General features: G+C 47.8%; 1 protein-coding gene across 1 annotated transcript; it reads left to right on the top strand.

Annotated features, from left to right (window-relative positions):
- The first annotated feature begins 309 nt into the window (after positions 1–309).
- Positions 310–24,808, top strand: LOC127300272 (long-chain-alcohol oxidase FAO1). Its single transcript, XM_051330375.2, has 3 exons — positions 310–622; positions 1,930–2,199; positions 22,911–24,808. Exons 1-3 carry the CDS (start codon positions 359–361, stop codon positions 24,660–24,662), a joined length of 2,286 nt encoding a protein of 761 aa, XP_051186335.1. The 5' UTR covers positions 310–358; the 3' UTR covers positions 24,663–24,808.
- Positions 24,809–24,826: the final 18 nt, after the last annotated feature.

Here is a 24,826-nt window from a genome sequence, read left to right as displayed (position 1 = left end):
CAGTCACGCCCCCGGTTCCTCGTTTTGGTCCGGATTTGAGCTTATTTTCGTCCGGACTCCCCATGCCATCCTCGGTTTCCCGGGGGTCTCCCGGGGACTCCGGATGAAGCTAAACCAACCGCCCACGCCCACGTGTCTCCACTTTCGTCCGGATTCCCCGAGCCATCCTCTTTTTCCCCGAAAAACGCCGCTTGGGGAGCACACGACTGGGAAACTACTCCTCCCCACGCCAAATCTTCCTCCAATCCGGACGAAAATTTCGCCGGATTTGGGCGTGGGGAGCGCCAACGAGTGGGGATGCTCTCACACACACGGAAGCCGAACCCGAGACACAGCGCGCGCTCTCCGCTCGACGGTGATGGCGGCGCCCGCGCCGGAGGGGAAGGAGGAGGCGGCGGCGGCGGGGCACCCGCTGCTTCGGGTGCTGAGGCGGGACAAGTACACGCACGGGCTGCGCCCGGTGCAGATGGAGGCGCTCCGGGCCATGTGCGGCGCGCTCGTCCCGTCACTGCAGCCCGAGGAGGAGGAGGCCCTCGACGGCTGCGTCGACCCTCCGTGCGGCAACAAGGACCTCGAGCGGTTCTACCTCGCCTCCGGCGCCGATTCCACCGTCCCGGACGAGGTGATCGATCGACCTCAGCTCACCCATGTATTACTGTGCTCGTAGTACCTTCCGTAGGTACGTGGTTCTTGCCTTGCTTGGACAGTGAGTGCAGGTACTGTACCAATAATTTTGTGGAGTCAGCGTGTCTGCGGAAGGTAGCTACCAGCCACACATATTTTTCTTCTTCCTTTTGTTATCCACATATAATCTCTTTCCCGTACCGACTTTTAGAGTATATATATATGCACTACATAGATTTTTTCGGTTTTCTTGCACTAGTAGAAAAAGAGGCTTCCATACTACCCCAGTAGTCTTCAAATTTTTTGAACCACGACTAATAGGGTTTTTAGTCGCGGTTCAGCAGGCAAACCGCGACCAAAGGTCTAGGACCAGCGTGCTTAGTCGACAGCTGGTGGTTGGGCGGGCCTTTAGTCCCGGTTGGTCTGACATTCTTCTTGTTTGAAATTTCAAACTTGTTTGAAATTGTACATTCATATGCATCAACGTGTAACGTGTATATAGTAGCGTAGAATATGTGTACTGATACTTCTTTGAAATTAAAATAAAACAAAAATAAAATATAAAATAAATGGAACACAACAAAAAAGAAACCAGATTTAGGGGGGTTTAAATCCTAAACCTGCGAAGACCTTTAGACCAACCGCGACTAAAGGTGCTCCACCCCAACGAGCGCCTGCCGCCCACGTGGATGGGTCTTTAGTCGCGGTTCGTAAGCAACCGCGACTAAAGAGAGGGGGCTTTAGTCTCGCATAATTAGTCCTGGTTGCGCAACCGGGATAAAAACCTGTTACCAACCGGGACTAAAGCTCCTTTTTCTACCAGTGTTGTAAGAACTAGCTTAGTTCTTAGTCAGTTGCAACATGAGTTGTCCACGAGGTTGTAAATGAGATCTTACTAGTACTATATTTGCAATGTGGTTTGCAACTGAGAAAAATTATCTTAGCGTTGAATTGCTTTAGGATTCATGTTATTTATGAGTTGCAAATGAAATTCAATAGCATCACGTGGCTGAGAACTAGTTCTCGGTCGACTAAAATTTATGCACACCCTAAGTTTTTCTATGTTTCAAAAAATTACTCGACAACTAATATCAAAGGGAGTACAACATGCAACCGATCGACGAAGCTCTTTTTTTTTTTTTTCCTGAAAGCTCGATCGACGAAGTTCATGAGTCAGAGCGTTCTAAACTTCTTAGAACGGTGACTTTTTGCAGAGCAACTGGGATCTTCTTAGGACGGTGACTTGACGAATGGGAAGTAAGACTCTCGATGAGCCAACTAAGCGCTTGGTTTGCATATTCTCAGGTTGCAGAGCTGGCTTCCCGGTGCGTATGGGAGGGAGTGGTGCTGGTGAATGTCACCCTCTGGCTCCTGTGTACCAGGCTCGGCACGCTGGCGCTGTGCGGCCGGCTGTGCCTCTCCGGCGAGTTCCCGTACGTGCGCCGCTTCGCCGACATGCCGGTGGAGCGGCGGGAGGAGGCGCTCAAGGGGTGGACCAGGGCCCGCTGGCTCATCCCCGTCAAGATCGCCTTCGCCATCGTCAAGATCATCTGCCTCAACGTCTTCTACACCACGGTGCGCACGTGCTAATCTCGCTAATCTTTGCCTCTGGCCCTGCACAATCATCAGTTTAGCAATCAAAATGAATTATTACAAGCCAGATCGATGGATGTCCTGGCGTGCGGGGTCCTTTTTCGATAAAGGGAATATATTAATATCAAAACGATACCAATTACACCCAGCCTCTGCAACAACGCACTACCATAATGGCACTAATAAAAATGGGAGAATTTCACTTCCCGGCCTCTGCACCAACGAGGGATGCACACAGCCATTTGGCATGAGTACTAAGATTTTTAAACTTTGTTAAGATTAAAGCACAGTCCTCAAGATAAATTAAGATAAATTAGTCCTGGAGACCTCTCTTGATTTGGGTGACATCGCACATGTCCGTGTTGGTCATGAATTCATCTGCACCGCGGTTCCGGTACACATGTTTTGAATTCCTCCGGAGCGCCTCCATGTACTTTCAGTACTACACAGGAATTCAAAATATTTTTTTAAAGATAATGGTATTTGAATGAATTTTAATAGAAAATTCCGGTTCTTCAAGCAAAGAGAAAACAAAAGCACTGAAATTCAGGGATTTTAGTGACTTCTGTAGCGGGTGAATTTTTTCCGAAACTGAAATTTTAAACAATGCTCGTGATTACATCGATCAGAACATATTGATCCATTTGGTACCGGAATGACCTTTTCATCACAAGCGCACATATGTTTTTGAATATTCCCGAAAAAACACATTTCTTTGAATACAAGTATATAAAAATTATAGCTATAAAAAAATCAAGAAACAAATACTCCCCAAGGTTTAAAATAATTTTCAAAAATAAATGTATCTACACACTAAAATATATCAACATACATCCATTTTCACTAATTATACTGAACCCGAGTGAGTATAATAACTAAGCTAAAGTATATCTAACTTACATTAGCCATTAAATATCTCTGATCCTTGGGTGATCAGTTGTGGGTATCCTATCATCTTCGGCTTGGAAAAGTGTTCCGAGAAAATGACGCTGAGCACTCATATACCTTTGTCTATGATGGCCATGTCACTTTTCTTTCAACATCTTCTATGCGCCGGGCTGTTTTTTCTCCAAAATGGGAAAGCCTGTGCACCAAGATTCATGAACATGTGTACCACACTGCCAACTCCTTTGTGATCTATGTACATTTCTTGCGAAGCAAATACACATTTATTTCATGTCCAATGCATACAATTGATACTTTCAAACACCCGAGAAAATCTTCTTGTTGTGTTTTGTGCTATGATGCGGGCAGTGTCTTCTGCATTGGGTGTTCTCAAGTAAAGTGGTCCAAACATTGCCACCACTCATGTGTGGAACCGGTAGATGCACTCAATTGCAGTGGACTCCGCGACTCTGCCATGCACATGTAGTCATCTTGTGTATTACCAAGAGCTTCATAGGAAAGTATCCTCAAAGCATCAATGCACTTCCGAATTGAGGAAAAGTCAATCGTGCCAACATAGTCTTGCTTGCAAACAAAGTAACTATTGAACCCCAACTCCCTGCCAACCACCACAATCTTCATGAACAACTTCCGGTTCATTCTCAAAAGATGCCAAAATACAACATCACCATGTAATGGATCATCGGCAAAGTATTTGGCGTACTACTGTTATCACCAGAATTTGACCAAGTCAGAGGTGGGCCACGATCAAGATGGGCTTGAAGATTATATACGGAGAAAATACGTAGATCGGCCTTATATGCAAAGTTGGGCTAGATTGCCCATATATCTGTAATGTAATAGATCGTATCTTAGATAGAGTTTTACCCGTGCACGGTTAGGTGCACACCTAAATTAGAAAGTCCGCTGGACTATAAATATGTATCTAGGGTTTATGGAATAAACAACAACCAACGTTCAACCAACAAATCAATCTCGGCGCATCGCCAACTCCTTCGTCTCGAGGGTTTCTACCGGTAAGCAACATGCTGCCTAGATCGCATCTTGCGATCTAGGCAGCACAAGCTCCACGTTGTTCATGCGTTGCTCGTACTGAAGCCTTGTTGATGGCGAGCAACGTAGTTATCATAGATGTGTTAGGGTTAGCATAGTTCTTCGCGTAACATGCTATCGTAGTGCAACCCTTGCATGTCTAGCCGCCCTCACACCTATCTTAGGTGTGGGGGCGGCACCCCGCTTGATCATTATTTAGTAGATCTGATCCGTTACGATTGCTCCTTGTTCTATAAGGATTAGTTTAATATCTGCAATAGTTAGGCCTTACAAAGGGGTGGAGGATCCAGCGGCATGTAGGGTATCGTTCGCTAGCCCTAAACAGGATGTTCCGGGGATCAACCTCGTGTTGGTTTTTAGGCCTTGTTTAGGATCGGCTTACGATCACCGTGCGTGGCCGCGAGGCTCAACCGTGAGTAGGATGATCCGATTATGCGGTGAAAATCCTAAATCGTCGTAGATCTCATTAGCTTTATCTTGATCAAGCAGGACCACCATATATTCGTGCACCTCGTACGAATCATGGGTGGATCGGCTCCCTGAGCCGATTCACAGGATAACCTGAGAGCCGATCGAGGCTCGTATTTAATGTTTACGTGTATGCCATGCAGGAAACTAAGCGAGGCATCTCCATCACCTTCCTGACCAGGTATAGGTCAGGTGGCACGCCCTTGCATCAGCATCGGACGTGTGACCAGAAGGCTTTGCGGGCCGTCGCTCGGAGGGACCTCGGCCAGCCGCAGCCCTAGGTTGTTCCCGGCTCTACGGTGTTGCCCGTCGCTGCCCGCCGGTGGGTTTCTGACGTCAACACATTCTGGCACGCCCGGTGGGACAAGCTTCTACATCAACCATATCGCCATCTACATCTGAGATGGCGGACGGCACTCTTGTCACATACGAGCATCGGCCGCCAAAAGGGGGTTATGACGCGCCAAACGAAGGGAAGCCGGTGATGAGATATTGGCCGGCACGGCGAGATTTACACCTCTTTTGAGCAGTACCGTCGAAATAGAGGCCAATTCAGCAGCCGCCCCGTGTTACCCGGGCCATGCGTTTTCGCTGGCATTCAGCGTTAATCTAGCGGGTGACGGAAGACTGGAGTATGGGTTTACATCGGTTTGCAAGGGCAGGGAAATCAGGATTGGTCCATGACTGCAAAGCCGATGTTCCGGCATAATCCTATCAACAAACCGCAGAGCCGATATCCGCAGTTACCTGACAGATTCGGCTCGAGGGGGCACATGAGCAGACAGACACATAGGGGCAATAAAATATTAGGAGCCGGTGGAAAACCGGCCAGTAAAAAAAAAAGTGTAGCAAGTACACCCATAATTCAGCAAGACATTTGTCCCTACTGGAGAAATACGTCAAGGGCATGAAGGGCGTCAACACGGATGCGATCTACCTCAGCGATCTCAGCTTCGTCGTCCTCGTCTTTACCTGTCACCAGCTGACTGCTCAGGGTACGAATTTCAGCCAGATCGGTCTTCAGATCGGCTGTGAGGCCTTTTGCTTCATCTTGAGAACGGGCAATAAGGGATTCCTTGTCTTGAATGAGCTGCTTGGTCACCCTTACCCTCTCTTCAAGGCTCTCCAGCTCCTTGCGCAAGGTCTCGAGCTCGGCGCGACTGGCAGAGGTATCCGTCTTGGCGTCTAGAGCAGCCTTCTTCTCGTTGAGCCGTCGACACTTCTCGGCAATATCGGCTCTCAGTGAAAGCTGGGTGTGGCGAAGAGTAATCCTTCGTCGAGCCGATTGCACCCTTGACTTAAAGACCGACAGGGAAACAGCGGGCCAGAGCTTCACCTGCAGTGTCATGGGGAGATAGGGCTGGATATCCTCGAGGATACCTTTGACTTCCTCGGAATTTTCGATCAGGGTCTCAGTTGAGGAAGAAAGCAAGTCTTTGAGACGCTGGAGCGGACCATGGACCGTACTAGGACTCGGTTCTCCACTTGCCTTGGAAGAAGTGGGTTCGATGGATTCTGGATCGAACGTCAGCAAGCTCGAGAGATCACAACCCTGATAGGGCAAACAAAGTAAGTTAGCATGCAGTGAAGAAATTGATGGAGCCAAGGCGGAGGGGCATACCTCTCCCAATGTAGGAGGAACAGCCGATGTCGTGACGATCGGCTTTTCTGTGGACTTGGATAGGTCAGCTACTTGGGCAGCCGCGGTCGAGGTGGCTAGGTCCAGGGTGGCGGACGGCATCAGCACCTCCTCAACGTCTCCGCTAGAAGTTTCTTTGGCCTGCAAGAGGAAGTGATTAGCCGATCCAAATGACGACGGGAAAGCGTGAAGTATGACCAGGGAGATAATTACGTTTGACACCTCCTGGCTTGATGAAGAGGCACGTGGGTTCTTACGAGCCCTTTTGACGCAGCGGCGCTTCGTGCGTGACCCCGATCTGGTCGAGGCTTGAGGAGCAGGAGGTTCAGTGATCGACCTTTTCTTAGAAGCCGGCGCTGGTGAAGCCGTCTGGCTCTGGGTGGTGGACCTCTCGGAATTGCCCGAGCTCGAGTTCCCCTGACTGGATTCTTCGGCCCTGCTGGAGGTTTCTTCGGTGGAAGTCTGTAGAAAAGGAATACGAGCGTATTGTAAAATTTTTGGAAGGCGGATAAATACGGACAGGGTCTGAGGCAACTTACACGTGGGCTTTCTTGGGCAGGAGCCTTACGCTTCAGGGTTTTCCTGGCAGCCACCTTCCTCACTGCCGTCCTCGCCTGAGTCGAGGCTCGGGGGGCAACTGGCCCCGAAGATGCTTTACTCTTGGGAGCCGATTTCGGTGAAATCGGCTGACTCTGCATTATGACTTTCTTCAGGGGTGGCGAGCTCTGGCAGAAGAGAACCACTGGTGCCGGAGGAAGGAATACGAAAGGGGAACCGTCGGCTTGTGTGGGAGCCGGACCATCTTGTTGCTGCCAGGAGAAAGAGTCAGGTCACAGACGATCACCATAATGCGGTTACAAGAAATGCTTAAGTGATGGTACCTGGTCTGCAGGGATGTCATACTCGGCGTCAAGCTCTCTCAGCAGTGGTCCTAGAGCCCTCCTGAAGACGTGGGTCTTCCACATAGACCACCAAGTTTCAAAACCATCGGTAGTGAAGGAGAAACGGAGGTCGTGGGGAATTGGGATGGCCAAAGCATCAAAGAAGGTATAACACCTTTGGGCAGTAAGGATGTCAGGCAGTTCAGCTCTACTTGCTGTCAGGTGGTGTAAGAAGAAGTGTGGAGGCACCTGTCCGAGACCAAGCTGTTGGGCTGCCACTACCGGTTGATAACACTCATAGCCGGGCTTGATGATCCGGTTCGAGGTACTCATGCCAACAGGGAGGAAGCAAGGACGAATCATGAGGGAGTACAAATGATGTGTGCTGGCGTCATCGGCAAAGTCATCCAATCGGAAAGAGACTGGGTTTTCAAAATTTGCCGATTCAGTATAAGGATGGAACAGGGGGTTGTCCAAACCTTGGAAGAAAATCTTAAACCACCCTGCTGCTTCCTTGGGGATCAGCCTGCTGCCTGGGAGACCATACAGGGCTTGGCCGTAGCTGGTGCATCGGATTTCCTTTCCATTTACATCCGGAAAGGTGCAGGTGGTCAGCGATGGGAAGTCTGGGATTTGGTTTTGGAAGTATAGTTGGGCCCACAACTGAATGAACCACCGAGGCCGCCGCTTTAACTGTCTTTCGAGAGAACAGTTTGACAGACATCAGTTGAAGGGATCGATAGATCTCTCCAAGGAACAGTTTGCCTAGGCCGAGTTGGGTGCCTTTAGCAAGTTCATAGGCCAGGGAGAGGTAATTCTTGGTAGGAGCAAGTGATGGGCCGCAGAATATGAAGTGCTCCAGCCAGAAATTCAGGAAGGCTGTGTGCTCCCTCTCTGTCACGGGGCCTTTGGTTTTCATATAACGATTGAGATAGGCGCCCCAGCTGGTACACTCTTTTTTAGAGGAAAGAGTGAAAGGGACTTTTGGCGTTTGAATGCGAAGGGCTGGGGGATGCAATGTCTAGGCTGTGATCATGGCCACATCCAGCGGGGTCGGTGTCATAGGGCCATGACCAAACATGAAGCGATTCGATGCATCGGACCGAAGTAGCCGATGGTTTTCAGGATGTTCTCATTCTTCTCAAGAGGAGATAATGATAATGACAGGGCATCGGCTATCCCTATGGTTTCCCAAGTGGCATAGTGGGTTTTTGATACTCTATTGTACCATGCCACCCAACCCTCAGGAGGATTAGGCCAGGCTCGCAAGCAGTCGGCCCAGGAAGTCAGATCTAGGTTCTGGCTCACGAAGGGGATTCTGTTAGCTTCGCACGAAATTAACGAGGCGGGACTCTCAGAAGAACGAGGACCGAGGCACATCGAATTTGCGAGAGAAGGATGTGGCAGAAGAATGTCTGAAACCTAAATTAGTAGCGGAGCGAGACATTAATTCAGGTGTTTGCCATTAATCCCATGTCAAGTCGAACGGCGAGAGGAGGTTGAGGATTACCTTCAGTCCGGAAGCCGTGGTATCGGTATTGGATGATTCCGCCATGGGATGCGTTGAAGGAGCTGGGGGCGGCGCGGTCGAGATCTGTGTAGGTGGTTGTGGGTTGGAACTGCTCAGGCGGCGATTTGGGGATCTGAGTTTGCCTTTTCAGATGGAGGTCGCAGGTTACCGTTTGGAAGGGCGGCTAGGTCGACTTTACTCGTGTTTTTATGATAGAGACCGATGCGATGCCATCGGCTCTTTTTGGAGATTTTGTGACTTTGACTATCGGCAAAACAATTGACTGGAAATACTTCTTCATTAACAAAGGAGGGTTTTTTTACAATGAAGAGCCGATTGCTCAAAGAGGAACAAAAGAAGAGCCGATTGCTCGCATACTACTGATGCTATGTCACTAATCCTCGCTGCCCTCGTCGTCGGCATCGTAGCTGTCACCGGCGCTGCTTCCGGAGAACTCCTCGTCACTGCTGCCCCAGCCTTCGACCGGAGCTTCTTCCTCTGCGTCATCATCGTCATCTTCACTATCTGCCCAAGCACGGAGGCGCTTCGCCGGCGGGTACCCAGCGGAGGAGGAGGAATCAGCTTCCTCCTCTTCTTCCTCCGCATCCTCGTCTTCCTCTTCCTTATCAGAGGAAGTGGACTTCCTCCATGAGGGGAGGTCATCCTCGTTTTCGCTCTCCAGTTCCCCTTCAACGAGGAGGTGGAGGTCGCCCTCCTCATCGGTCAGGGGCATGTCGCCATCTGACATGAGATCGAAGTTCCACTCGGGCTCCGACATTGGCTCGCTTTGGGAAGAAGATTGGAAAGAGAGGCCGGAGGAGACAGAGGAAGAAGAAGACATTGCTACAGGGAAAGAGGGTTTTTAGTGCCGATAGCTAGAGCAGAGGAAAGGGATGAAGAAGGCTAGTCAATCGGCACAGTTTAATAAGGAGGAGCCTAATGGGGATTTAAAGCCATTGCGGTTTCCAAGGAAGTGGTGCTAAAGGTGTCAAGTTTTGCGAGAAGTTGAGGAGACAAGGCATCATGATAAAGGATACTGCAACGGTTCTGCCATGACATGACCCGACGAAGGAAAAAAAACGGAATGATTTTGGAATTGATAATTCCAAAACCAGGGGGGCATGTGTTATCACCAGAATTTGACCAAGTCAGAGGTGGGCCACGATCAAGATGGGCTTGAAGATTATATACGGAGAAAATACGTAGATCGGCCTTATATGCAAAGTTGGGCTAGGTTGCCCATATATCTGTAATGTAATAGATCGTATCTTAGATAGAGTTTTACCCGTGCACGGTTAGGTGCACACCTAAATTAGAAAGTCCGCTGGACTATAAATATGTATCTAGGGTTTATGGAATAAACAACAACCAACGTTCAACCAACAAATCAATCTCGGCGCATCGCCAACTCCTTCGTCTCGAGGGTTTCTACCGGTAAGCAACATGCTGCCTAGATCGCATCTTGCGATCTAGGCAGCACAAGCTCCACGTTGTTCATGCGTTGCTCGTACTGAAGCCTTGTTGATGGCGAGCAACGTAGTTATCATAGATATGTTAGGGTTAGCATAGTTCTTCGCGTAACATGCTATCGTAGTGCAACCCTTGCATGTCTAGCCGCCCTCACACCTATCTTAGGTGTGGGGGCGGCACCCCGCTTGATCATTATTTAGTAGATCTGATCCGTTACGATTGCTCCTTGTTCTACACGGATTAGTTTAATATCTGCAATAGTTAGGCCTTACAAAGGGGTGGAGGATCCAGCGGCATGTAGGGTGTCGTTCGCTAGCCCTAAACAGGATGTTCCGGAGATCAACCTCGTGTTGGTTTTTAGGCCTTGTTTAGGATCGGCTTACGATCACCGTGCGTGGCCGCGAGGCTCAACCGTGAGTAGGATGATCCGATTATGCGGTGAAAACCCTAAATCGTCGTAGATCTCATTAGCTTTATCTTGATCAAGCAGGACCACCATATATTCGTGCACCTCGTACGAATCATGGGTGGATCGGCTCCCTGAGCCGATTCACAGGATAACCTGAGAGCCGATCGAGGCTCGTATTTAATGTTTACGTGTATGCCATGCAGGAAACTAAGCGAGGCATCTCCATCACCTTCCTGACCAGGTATAGCTCAGGTGGCACGCCCTTGCATCAGCATCGGACGTGTGACCAGAAGGCTTTGCGGGCCGTCGCTCGGAGGGACCTCGGCCAGCCGCAGCCCTAGGTTGTTCCCGGCTCTACGGTGTTGCCCGTCGCTGCCCGCCGGTGGGTTTCTGACGTCAACAACTACATGCAATAGCCCTGCAACCCCTGCATTGGCTTGCTCTTGCGCCGCCCTGGATTCAAACCTCCACGCCGCACCTTCAATTACCAGGCATATAGGCCAACCATTAGCTTCTTCCTATAGCAGAGTTGCCATCATATCCTCGTTGTATGAATCCATGGCCATGCAATTCACCATTCACCCGCGTGGCAGCGAGATGGGATCAAAACTATCGGCGGACGGTGGACAAGGGGCAATGGACATCGAGATAGGGTAGGGGTGGGTCTGTCGGGTGGACCGACCTTTCTATCGGCATGGAAAGGTGGAGGCGGAGAGGGTAGCAGCATCAGTGGGGGTTGTGCAGGCACGGGCGGGTGGGCAGGGCAAGGTGTGAAATGGGCCGCCCTTTTTTCCTTATGTCGCCGACAGAACTGGCTCACTCACTTTTCAGCTCATCTGATGCTCCTGCTCGCCTCCTAGGTGCGGCATGGGGGCTCCAGATGGGAAAATGGGATGTGATGGTAGAAAATAAGCTATGGGGGCGGTTGGGCAAGATTTTTCTTACGGCGCCCCTCCTAAAGTTGTTTGGGGGGGGGGGGGCTATAGGGGTGGTTGGAGATGCTCTACTCAGTTCTTTTGGAGCTTCTGGGTAGCTTCGTGGTCAAAATAAGCCTAAGCCCAACAGATCTCGTTTTTAAGCCGTTTCTGTGGACAGCCAACTTCAAAGATTTCTTTATGATTCGCGGAAGCCACCAGACCCCAGCTTTCCACAGCTTCCCGAGCTCCCACCGAAACGGTACAAAGATATGCCCCTATTCCTTTGCCTAATTACGTGCAAATGCCACCGAGCGGGCCAGCCCAGACCAAAACGTTTTCCCCATCGACACGCACACACAGGCGCTACGGTTCCTTCACACACTTCCGCCGCCGCCCGGCAACTCCGGCTGCCGCCCACCAAATCTTTCCCAGCATCCACCACGTTATGTTCCATGGAGTAAGTATAGGACGCGGCGATTCTGTGCACCTCGTCGGCCAGATCGAGCAGAGCGACCGGCCCTACGGTGGAGCACCTCCTTCTCCCTCTACTGCGGCAGTCGACTGGCCCTGCGGCAGTCGACCGGCCATGGCCGGGACACTAATAGCCGGGATCTGTCGCGCGTGCGCGTCTCCGACTCCCGCGGGAGTCAGCACGGCCGGAACGCTAACAGCAGATGCTTGGGCTAGCTAGTTGTTGCCGCGCACGCGTTCATCAATCTGATGGCTAGCAGGACGCTGCCGAACTGATTGCAGTCACAACTTTGTTCATTCAGTTTCTTGGTGGATTCAGATACTAGCTACGAGATTCATTTTCCCTCGAGGGGTATTTTAGATTTATCATCTTGCAACTACCAAAATAAGCTGAGACAGCAACAGCTGAAAAGAACTGGACGTAGTTTTCACGGCCGTTTATTTGGGCAGCTCGAGCTGTAGCAGCTTATGCACAAGCTGAAGCTAAAAAGAACTGAGCCTAAATAGGGGAGAATATTTCGTCCACCTCCAGAAAATCCGGGGCAGCCAAAATATTCGAGTGATAACAAAGAGCCACACACCTTGGCGCGGCTCAAATTTCTTGGTCCGATTTGAGGTCCGGATATATGATGAATATATGCGGGGTCGGAAATTTGCCACTGCCAAAATATCTGGTGTGCCCTGACCAGATATTCTGACCTAGGAGGTAGAAGTCTGGCCCCTCCAAAATTAAACACACACCAATGAACACAAATCCATAACGCAATATCATAATATAGGAAACTTCAATAAAAACCCAATTTTGTTGGAAAGAGGATGGCAAGAACTACTTCATAAAATCAACATGTGGGAAATCACGAAATAGAAAGCGGGAAATATCCAGGAAGACTCCAATATCTGAATCAACAAGCGGAAATAATATTACGTTGGTTGGTGTTTGATGGCTTGTCCTAGCAACACACGCCACTGACTAAGACTACTTATAGTGGGCGTAACTAAGAGCATCCCCACTCGTTGGCTCTCTTCACGCTCAAATCCGGCGAAATTTTCGTCCGGATTGAACGAAAATTTGGCCTGGGGGGCAGTATATTTCCAGTCGTGTGCTCCCCAAGCGGCGTTTCTCGGGGAAAAAGAGGATGACCCGGGGAGTCCGGACGAAAGAGGAGACACGTGGGCGTGGGCGATTGGTTTTGCTCCATCCGGAGTCCCCGGGAGACCCCCGGGAAACCGAGGATGGAATGGGGAGTCCGGACGAAAATAGGCTCAAATCCGGACCAAAACGAGGAACCGGGGGCCTGACCGGACCGTTTTTCGCCGTCCGGATGAAAAAAAGTGGCCGTGGGGGGCTTCTGGGGGAGACGAGTGGAGATGCTCTAAGGTAGTAGCATGCACCTACATGAGTTGCCAACTAGGAATTTTGATGACATGGTATGTCATTATATGAAGAGATAGATTATTGTAGTAACTAGCTATGTTACCATAACATCACACAACTTTTAAGATAAAATGAGTCTACAAGTTAAATTAATACACCCGTGTATGATACTACTCCCTCCGTTCTGAAATAGTCTACATTCTAGCCCCAAAATTTGTTCTCAAATACTCTACATTCTAGCTTTTAGTCAACAACAACACTAAAAATGAAATGGTTTTGCTATCTTCATTGGACGTTGCTATTTTCAATGTAGCTTGTATTGGTTGTTCACATATCTAAGTAGTACCAATAAATGCAATACTAGTTTATCTCATTTTTTCTAGGATGTAGACTAAATAAGAACGGAGGGAGTACATCTATGCTAGCATGGAATTAATAACATTTACTAGTGCCATATTCATGACACTGCTACATGTTACTCTCCACTATGACTAGTATAATGTCATCGTGTTAGGGTCAGGGGCAGGCACATGACCGGGGACCTTGCCTAACATTACCCATACCACAATAGCGGTATCATAGGTAATATCATGTATCCCTTGCATGCAAAAAAAAAAACCTAATGTGTCTTTATAACTAATGTTGAGAGAGACCGTGGTGGTATTATAGGTAGATATTCTATCATAGCAAGTACAACTAGAGAAAATAATGTCAAATAGATTTTATACACAATTTTGCATTGACGTTTTACAAATAAATAAATATAATAAAACTATGGTGCTACCAGATGATACCATTCATTGTAGAGATAGAATCATAGAATATTATGATATGCATGGACATGATATTATTATATTATAGTACCCACTATAAGCAGCTTAACTGGTCTTACTATGTATGTCTTCCCCGTCTTCTGTGGCTTCATGGAAATGCATGTGGATTATACTAGTAGGAAATAATAATCTATTAGTATATTGATACTTGCCCCTTCTGTCGACCTGAAACCATGCACTCTAGAAATCACTATGAACCATAAAGATCTTTGTATTGTTACATTTATATTTAAGGACAATACAAAAAGAGTTTATGTAAGTGGCACACATTAATAGTTATATTTCGTTAGTTGTTTGATTTTCTTAGATTCGACAATCTAATAAAAATTGGTGGATGTGTCGATGGAAATATTTGTGCATATGAATTTTCCAAAATAAGTCTTACAGTTATACTAAAGTGTTGTATATTATAAATTTAAAGATGTTTAGTCATGTAGTGAACTCTAGTAATATAGTTCACAATTTTAATGACTTAAAGTTATAAAGAGAGAGAGAGAGAGAGTCCACTCTCGTAAACTATGAGTGAATAAGTAAACATGTTTAGTATGAACTACTTAATGTCAAGAAGGAAACCCTCGGTGGTAGATAAAGGTGTAGCTGGAATACTTCATCATTCAGCATACAACCCTAAATGGTTGTACCATCCTTTGTAGCCCTCTTGACAAGAAGTTTAGAATGTAGAATTATAATAACATTGAGAGAGATAGGTCATCTAGAAAGGCATAGCAGCGCATCATGGATCTAGTTGTGAGCCTCCATGGAATGTTTGTCAGCTTCTTCTGTTACCCCACTCTAGAATGAAAATGTTGGAACCAAAGGGTGCACAAAATGGCAGTGCCACTCGGCCAATTCCAACTCAGGACACATCATGTATGTCGACAGCCAGCTCAATGATTGCAGGATCAAATCTTAAATCTTCATGTGGTAGTCAAGGTCTTCACGATAGAGAAAACATCGAACAACATTGTGCCTTATGTTGAACGAAAATTTCTCCAAGTTCTAAATCGGAAAATGGAAATATTAAGAAACAACAAGTGTTAAATTTCCACGAATTTAGAGGTGGAATCTCTTTCAACGAAGAATTGGTAGATACTCAAATGCCGAAAATGAAATAAGATTTTCATACCAAAACCGTCTTTTGGTGAACTAGATCTTGTCATGAGAATAAGGAAAAGCTCTAAAGCTTTTGCATAGATAAGATCTAAATAACTGGCAAGAAATATGATGCCAAGGATGCAAGCGTTTGAGCACTATCTGAATGATACGATCAATTTACTCACTCAAGAGAATATTTTGATAGTATAGCTACCTATCATATAAACCAGTTTCCCAACTAACACCATGAGATCGGTAAAAAAGAAAATCTATCAGGAACAAACATTGGTCTTGCGCAAATTCCACTTGAGCTATGAAGATCTTGGTCGCTTCAAGACGGAACACATTTCTTGATCGTGTTTGATTAGTGAATTCTTACGACTTGCTCCCTCATACTCTACTATGGGACAACCTCTTCTTCGTCACATCTTTACATATCCATGATCACCATATGGACGATAAGATTCTAGCATATGATATCTTCGAGATGTCTTATGTTGAACTTTGCACTTCATTTCTTCTTTCTTCCAACTTTGACACCAACATATGGTTCAAGCATTGCATATGGATGACTTCTACAAATATAACTCAATGCTAACATTATTCATAGCGATTGTCATTAATTATCAAAACCACATATGGGGGATCCATATACTTTCACACGGCCACCGCCGACAGCCACTTATTGGAGGGGCCCTGCTTCTGCGCCACATCTAGGCCAAGCCCATCCCTACCGCTACACAAGACTATCGCATGGGTCGTGCAATAGCCATGGGTTTGCATGCGCACATCGCTATGCATGTCGTCGTACCTTATGGGGCATCACGAGGATCAACCATGTTGTCGCTCTAGCCATGGACTGTTCACCTTCGAGATCTCGAACTACAACACCGTTGTGCAAAGAGGCAAGGCTCTCATACCGACTGTCTACAAGACTTTCCCCAAGTCGAGGGGGTAGCGAGGAGAGTTTGGAGGTGGACATCTAGGGCTGCCGCTCGAGCCACTCCATGGGAGCGACATGGAGGTGTGGGTGTTCAGCACACCTCTCAGATGTTTTACATTCTTTATGGTATCGACTTAGACGTAATAAAATCTCAAATGAATTATAATGTTTGTGACAAAGAATATCTTAATTATCAGTTGTGATTATTCAATCTTAGTTACAACACATACAGAACTCACTGGTCTAGCACAAAGTACAGATTTTTGCACTTTATTTGGAGCAAAATTTTAGTTGCAACCCCACTTGCAACTGAAAAATATAAATTACAACTTACTTTCAACTCATAGAGCGAATCGTGATCCAAGTTCAATTTCTTAGAACATTACTAAGTTAACTAGGAATTAGCAAAATCTATTACATTTCGATTATTGTACTTAGGGAACGTTTCTTTCTAATTGTGTGTTTTTTTTTTTTTTTTTGAGAAACACAGTACAAACGCAGACGCTCACATACACGCGCATACACTCACCCCTATGAACGCACACACGCACACCCTACCCCTATGAGCACCTTCGGAAGACTGAGCCGGCGGATTGAATCTTGAAATTGACGAAGTCACCACAGGCGCCTCGCTGTCGACGGGAACGTCGCCTCCCACTGAATGAATATTCCACCTTTATGAGACACACAGATGTCAAATCTGGGATTTGAACTCTGGTGGGCTGGGGGTACAACCACCCTCCTAACCACCCAACCTCAGGTTGGTTCTCTTCTAATTGTGTGCTTGCGGTGGTAGTAATTAGTACGCACGGTCTTCTAGAGGAGGGTGCCCAACAACTACGTGCATGTAAGGAATATTTTCACAATCTAAAAATTCAAAACAAAATTTCACTTGAACCGTTAATTCAATAAAATTTGTATCAACAACTGTTTTAAAACAAAATTCCATCTTGTTATGTTTCAACAAAAAAAATCTCAGCTGCCAGTCTAATAATGTAACTACTAGGTTATTGTTAACGGTTACCAGATAATTTTTACATGTTATTTTCGGTATAAAAAATGATCTACATATTCAGAGAGTGAGTATTCGATTCACTCTAAATTCTTTTCAAAAATCGGACAAGTTTAATCTAGCAACTAACTATAGCTAACATGGTGACCAAGTGTGTGTAATCTTGCAACTAGGTTCATATCGACATGGGATCTAGTTTCAAAGATATCGCCGCCAAAAAGTTAACCATAATAGATCTGAATTTCAACTATGGTTCAAGACATAAAATATTTTAAAGTTTGAAAAATAAAAGAAATCCTATGTGGGAGTGGGTTGCCAGTTGCTATATTTAATCTGTGCCCACCGATTGGTAATCTAGGGTACATGTAAGGCATTTCACAATGCATTGTATCTTAGTGCATTGTCCTAGATGGTAGTGTATCCCAAGAGACAATCTTATTAATGCGTTGCATTTTAAAAGTTGTATCTAGATTTAATGATTTAGTGTATATGATGTATGGGATTGGGTTAGCAATGGATTTTGCCTACGGCACCGTGCTATGGTTGTATATTAGCTAAGATACATGCACACAACATCAATCTCTCTCCTCATTTAATTTAGTTTCACATAAACAAAATATTTAGGATACCATGCTAAGAAACATACCTTATTAAATTATGTTCAATAATATAGTCAACTATTGGCTATAAAGGCATCTCTAGCGGCCCAACACAATCTGTTTTGGTCCGTTTGGATTGTGCTGCAGACACAAAAAATATTGTCTGTCCTCTCTTGTCAGTTTGGATCAATGGGTTGCCCAGCGGCTCAATGCCAAAAAAAATGGAACTTTTCATTAATAAAACAACAAGATTTACATAGGTTAAAAGGGGGAAATTATAAGTAAAACGAGCCTCCAAGGCCTCCAAACCCTAGCCTAGGCACCGACGACTACCTCTCCTTGTCCTCGTTCTTGGTCAGGTCATGGCCAGTTGGAGGAGGAGGGGGAGCAGACCCATCCAGCATAGGCTACTGCTCCCACAGCGACAACATGGGTGGTGGAGGAGGAGTAGAGGAATGCAAGGCCATCCTGAGAGCCTCTTCCTCTGAGAGGCCTGATGGCATATGTGTACATGAGGACAGCAGCTGCGGCGCCTACAGCTGTTCCGATAGTTGCGACATGAGGACTCCTGGGTCATCTGGCTATGCAGGGAGCTGGTTTAGCCTGCCTCCCCCCTCCCTAGTCTTTTGTGTCTCGTACAACAATAGGCCAATATAGTCGTCCCGGTTCTCCTCGTCCGGGAGATCATCGCCACCGACGAGATGCACCTCGGCCTCGTGTGGAGCCACGTCGTCCATCTCCATGTCCCTTGGGGCCTAGCAAGGCCACGAAGGTGGGCCGTACATGTACTCGTCATTGTCGAGGTACCCGGACCACCGCCTCAGGTCATACTCGATCAGCAGAAATTTGTCCCACATTGGGGAGTTCACGGTTGATGACGGTTAATAGCAACACCAAAAAGAATCTTGATACATTGGAACTCCAAGTGCATAGTGTTGTATCAGCAGAGTATTTTCTCCACAAAGGTGACTCGAGGGTTTATATCGAACTTTCGTGGAACTGGACAAATAGTATTCTCTTCTCCCTTCTTATAGCAATCTTGTAAGTAAAATAAATGCCATGTATCCCCAACTCCATTGTGTGGTTGTCAGGCACAAGGTTTCGCGTAAGTAAATAACACAAGTAGAAATAAAACAAGTAAAAAACTGAACTAGATAAAATAACTAAGTAAACAAGTAAACAGCTTGATTGTTTTTAGTGTTTTGGATGCAAATAAGAAAAGTAAATATCTTTTTATTTTCGGATTAAAATAGTGCAGCAAACAGAAAACAAGCTAAAAGCAATATAAAGGTGTTTCTTATGTTAAAAAGTGGACCGGGGTTTATGAGTTCACTTGACTATTCTCTCTTTAAGTTGTGGTGGAAATTTAACAATTCATCAATGAGATATGTAGGTGCACATAATAGTATATGTAAGATCAGAATTAATATGGGCATCACGTCCTGATATAGATATGATGCAACACACCTATTTTATACTCCACAAGAAATAAACTTCATCAATGTTGTATTAAGAATTAACAGAGCATAACAATAAGTACTTTGACATGAAGTTTGAATATCAAATATGCTACCTTGAACAAACAAGACCACCACTACTGGCACGTGATGAACATAGCACATGCATTCACTTTATCCCTAGTGAGAGCGCAAAAGAAAGGCAAAGCCATAATAGATCTTGAACATATTGTCACTATCCAATCAATAAAATCATGCTACTCCATCTAATACACACATCACCCTACGCACGCTATTGCACATATATTTGATCAGAACAAATACATAAGAACGTGGTACATAATATGCATCTATCAATACATATCACAATATAATAATCTAATCAGATCTCATAAAACAATATCATAGAATAAGGATCCACCATATAGGTATTACAAATATGACCATAATCATGACAGGCTCCTCATATGGCACTAAGAACTATGAAGAACATGAGAGAAATAGATCAAGCTACTGCCACAAACCCGTAGACCAGAGGTGGACTACTTCCTCTTGGTTATGGTGATGATGATGAAGACGTTGGAGAAGATGGAGATCCCTCTGGTGGTGATCCCGATGGAGTTTCCCCCTCCAATCTTCTCGCAGCAGCCTCCGTTTTCGTGTTTCTGTGTTTGTGCGGCGCTCTCCTGCCGAGAACTTTTCGGGGTCATATATATAAATTCTGTTTTAGGGAAAAATACGTTAGTTCGCAAAAGAATCAGGTCAATCAGACGATCGGCGATTGAAAGAGGGGGTGGCACGCCCTAAGGGTTTGGGCGCGCCACCTGGCCTCTTTCGGCCCTCAGGCCTCTCCAGGTGAGCTTCCAGGGCCCAGGGTGCTTATGCCGATGAAAAAATGATGCTCCAAAAATCACTAGTCAATTTGACTCCGTATAGGTCTTTGAAAGTGAAAAATACACAAAACAGGGTTTTCCTGTTCTACAGCGTTATAACCCAAATAAAGGGGACCATTGGTAAATCCCTGAAAATCAATGTAAAATATGGTATTATCATCATATATGTTGCAAATATGTGGTAATTCAATATGATAAAGGACAAATTTCATGAATGCATTTTACATGCATCAATGGTGTATGCGGGGTTGGTGTGGAGTTCCGGAGGTAGGAGGGCCGATGATGGATTCCAAGTGCAGGAGATCAATTGTAGTACTTTTCAATAAAAAAAAGGTTTTCGAACCCACGAGGAGGTGAAGGTATTGGTTAGTAATTTTGACAAGTAAAACAATAAAAGGGGTGTAGTGGTTTGGTGTTTTGAGTGTGTAGTTTCCGATAAAATAAAGTGCAATAAGTAAATTCTCTCAACGAGAGAAGGCCTAACCCTCTATGCACCGAGAGGACAAGCTCAAGTGTGTGTGTGTGTGTGTGTGTGTGTGTGTGTGTGTGTGTGTGTGTGTGTGTGTGTGTGTGTGTGTGTGTGTGTGTGAACTTATATGTGACAAGCGTTTCCTAGGGCAGCATGGATTTACTTAACATTTAGATTTCTGCACAACATGGTGAATATCTTGTCAACTTTCATTCCCTTAAAGGCGGAGCCTAAATTAGGTGTAGCCATAGATATGAGCAAATACACCCCTTATGATGGGTCCTAGAGCCATTTTTATGAACAATCTTAGGAATCTTTAAGACATAAATATCCCACCATAATAGTTAATTAGTTCATTGGTCCCCGACATCATCCCCTCTAACGTAACTCAAAGTAATCGAAAACGGTTTCTGTCATTTCGTCCCTTCCAACCCTTATCATTACATCAAAGTGCGGCCCTATGAGCCCATATAGGTGAAGCAATATGCAGTCGACGTTCGCATAAAACCATCATAGAATCACATAAAAGATAAAAAAAACTTGACCAAATACTCATTGCATATTACATGGAAATCATAGAAAATTCATCATATGCCCTCGGGAACATGGAGATCTACTCACAAGTGCCAAACATGGTATGGAGCAGAGGCATATGACTTACAATACAATCTAAAAATATAATCTCTCCACCAAATAAATACGAATTTCCAATCACAATTATGCAAATAGCACTTAAACGATATCTGGCGTTCAATCAATCACAAACTATGAGGGGATGAAGTGATCTCGAAGATGAAGATGGTGCTGATGATGATGATGATGGATGTTGCTGAAGAGGCCTCCCCTACGCCAAGGAGGAGTGGTGATGACGATGGTGTCAATTTCCCCATCACCGGAGGCTCTGGTGCTGCAGGATCTGCCCTCTCCCGGAGTAGGATAGGACTTTCGCCTCCGCCATCGCCTCTGTAAATCTCGGAAAAATTATGGCGTAGGTTTTCTGGCGTGATGGGGGTGCTGTCAAAAGGAGGGTTCGAGACGGTGCTCGAGGGCCAAATGGGCCTGGGTGGCGCGCCTAGTAGAGGGGGCACGCCACCTGACCTCTTTTAGTCCTCGTGGCTTCCCTCTCGTACTTGTTTGTCCCACGGTCTTTATCTCGATGAAAAACTGATCAGGTATTTTTTTTCTTCGATTTTTAGCCATCCATAAGGTCCCTGAAATAACAAAATACGAAAAAGGAGGTTTTCTGCCTCCCAGAAATTAAATACCAATGAAAGGAACTTTGTAGAAAAGTCTCGTGAATCAAATAAAAAGGCATAAATAATGAGTGATCATGGAAAATATCATTCAAAACTAACCATATATGTATCGATTTTGATGATGTAAAATGCATGTATCAACCGCCTATGGACGATCTCATCGTATCGCGCCCAATCCAAACGTGGCACCGACGGCATGGGCATCCACTGGTGGCTGAGGAGCCGTCTGTCGGGAAGGTGCACGTCGTCCCAGCCCTCACATGGTGTCCTGCTGTTGCACATGGCCCAGGCAACGTCGGCGCAAGACGGGCACCCGGTTGCGCAGCTTCGCCTCCTTCTTCGCCACCGAGGACCTGGCCTCGGCGTCGTACTTCTTTGGGTGCCTCCATGGGAAGCCCTTCTTCCCCATGGCCTTGTTGATAAGGTCGGGATGTCACCTAGTGGGGTGGGAGCAGGATGTGCCACGAAGAAGGTGGTCGATGGGGGCGGTGGGGTGATGGCAAGGCCTTGCCGGTGTTCTTATAAAGGACGGCATAAATGGAGGCCTTCAATACGGAGCAGGACTCCAAGTGTGTGCCATTTATGGCGGCGCAGAAGTCTAGCCGTCGAGCGCCAGGCCTGGCGTGGCCGTTGGAACCAAACAGTGTCATTGGTGGCGGCCGTAAGGAAGGCTACAGGAGGCGTCGGCGCCGAAGCAATGCGGTCGAAGCAGTGCGGCCACTAACAAGCGGGACCCACCCATGGTGAGCAGTCACGGGTCCTGACTGCGTTGTGACCGCAGTGAGGCATTTCCGGCTACTAAAGAGTTAAGTCTTGCATTAGAGGTTACCCATCTTTTCCCTTCTCTAACTAAGTAAAATTATTTCAATTCTTATAGCGAGTTGAACTCATTGTAGTACATCCTCTGAGCACAATCCATTATATTTAGCTATTGTTCGGACAACAACTTCCCATTCGATTACTTTGTGAATTGTCCTTTTTTTTTCCTTTAAAGAAAGTTGGCTCATCAAACTTTTGTCTCCGTTTCCAAATTGCAGTTGACGAAAAACTCTGAGAATCCATGCTGGAAAGCAATAGGTTACAGCGTGCCAGATGTGGAAGAGCAACGGAGGGAAGGTCGAACAGAAGCGAGCACGCGGCCTTCTTTGGACAACGGCGTCGTGCAGATCAGGGAGCTCGACCACGCAGCCCTGCTCAGATCACTCGCAGACAAGGGCCTCGCGGTAAAGCCGACGGCATCGGGCTCGCACCACACGCTGGAATGCGACGTCGTCATCGTCGGTTCAGGTTGCGGCGGTGGCGTGGCTGCCGCGGTGCTCGCGTCCGCGGGGCACAAGGTGGTCGTCGTTGAGAAGGGAGACTATTTCACGGCCGACGATTACAGCTCGGTCGAGGGCCCATCCATGGAGCGCCTCTACGAGCAGGGCGGCATCTTCTGCACCACCAACGTGACGACCGTCCTGTACGCCGGCGCCACCGTTGGCGGCGGCTCGGCGGTGAACTGGTCGGCCAGCATCCGCACGCCACGGGAGGTCCTGCAGGAGTGGTCGCGCGAGCACGGGCTCCCGGTCTTCGCGGGCGCGGCGTACGCGCAGGCCATGGACGCGGTGTGCGCCCGCCTCGCCGTCACCGATGCATGCCGGGAGGAAGGGTTCCAGAACAAAGTGGTTCGCCGCGGGTGCGAGGCGCTCGGGCTGCCCGTCGACGCCGTGCCGCGCAACTCGTCGGAGGAGCACCACTGCGGGAGCTGCTTCCTCGGGTGCCCGACGGGAGACAAGCGCGGCACCGACACCACGTGGCTCGTGGATGCCGTCCAACATGGCGCGGTGATCCTGGCCGGGTGCAAAGCCGAGCGCTTCATACTCGAGAGCGGCGGCGGCAGCAAGAACGGGCGGAGCAAGAAGTGCGTCGGCCTGGTGGCGACGTGCGTGAGCAACAACGGCATCCCCACGAAGCTGCGCATCGAGGCTAAGTTGTCCATCTCGGCGTGCGGGGCGCTCATGACGCCGCCGCTGCTGCGCAACAGCGGGCTCAGGAACCGGCACGTCGGCCGGAACCTGCACCTCCACCCGGTGTCCATGGCGTGGGGGTACTTCCCGGACACGAACCAGATCACGGGCAAGTGCTACGAGGGCGGCATCATCACCAGCATGCACCGCGTCACCGACCGCACCATCATCGAGACGCCGGCGCTTGGGCCTGGCGCCTTCGCCTCGCTGGTGCCGTGGGAGTCCGGCCGCGACATGAAGGAGCGGATGCGCCGGTACGCGCGCACCGCGCACGCGTTCGCGCTGGTCCGCGACCGCGCCGCGGGGACCGTCGACGGAGAGGGCCGCGTGCACTTCGCCCCGAGCCGCGACGACACCGAGGAGCTCCGCAAGGGCCTGCGCCGCGCGCTGCGCATCCTGGTGGCCGCCGGCGCCGCCGAGGTGGGCACGCACCGCAGCGACGGGCTGCGGCTGCGGTGCAAGGGCGTGCAGGAAAAGGACCTGGAGGCGTTCCTGGACGAGGTGACCGTCCCGAGGGGCCCGCTGCAGGCCGGCACGGACACATGGGCGCTCCTCTGCTCGGCGCATCAGATGGGCAGCTGTCGGATGGGTGCCAGCCCCAAGGACGGCGTCGTCGACGGCCGCGGCGAGAGCTGGGAAGCCGAGGGCCTGTACGTATGCGACGGCAGCCTCCTCCCCACCGCCGTCGGCGTCAACCCGATGATCACGATACAGTCCCTTGCCTACTGCCTCTCCGTGGACATCGCCGAGTCCTTGGCGCAGAGCAAGAAACATTCTTGACGGAGGGTCGTGTACTCGTGTATGTATGTGTGCACTACTGATATACTGCACCGTCCACAACCCCAGATGATTCATGACGGATATGTATCTGATTGTTATGTAATTTCTTGCTGTTCAAATGCTTTCTTTTTCTTCTTGAGAAACAACCTTACTGACCAAATTTG

Source organism: Lolium perenne, chromosome 1 (assembly GCF_019359855.2).
Source record: "Lolium perenne isolate Kyuss_39 chromosome 1, Kyuss_2.0, whole genome shotgun sequence".
NCBI lineage: Eukaryota > Viridiplantae > Streptophyta > Magnoliopsida > Poales > Poaceae > Lolium > Lolium perenne.
This window is presented reverse-complemented; position numbering and strand designations above follow the sequence as displayed.

Bases quoted from the DNA above. Each gene is read 5' to 3' on its own strand.
- LOC127300272 (XM_051330375.2), top strand. From the start codon at position 359: ATGGCGGCGCCCGCGCCGGAGGGGAAGGAGGAGGCGGCGGCGGCGGGG. The intron at 623-1,929 runs GTGATCGATCGA...GCATATTCTCAG, and splicing joins ATTCCACCGTCCCGGACGAG to GTTGCAGAGCTGGCTTCCCG. The intron at 2,200-22,910 runs GTGCGCACGTGC...TCCAAATTGCAG, and splicing joins TCAACGTCTTCTACACCACG to TTGACGAAAAACTCTGAGAA.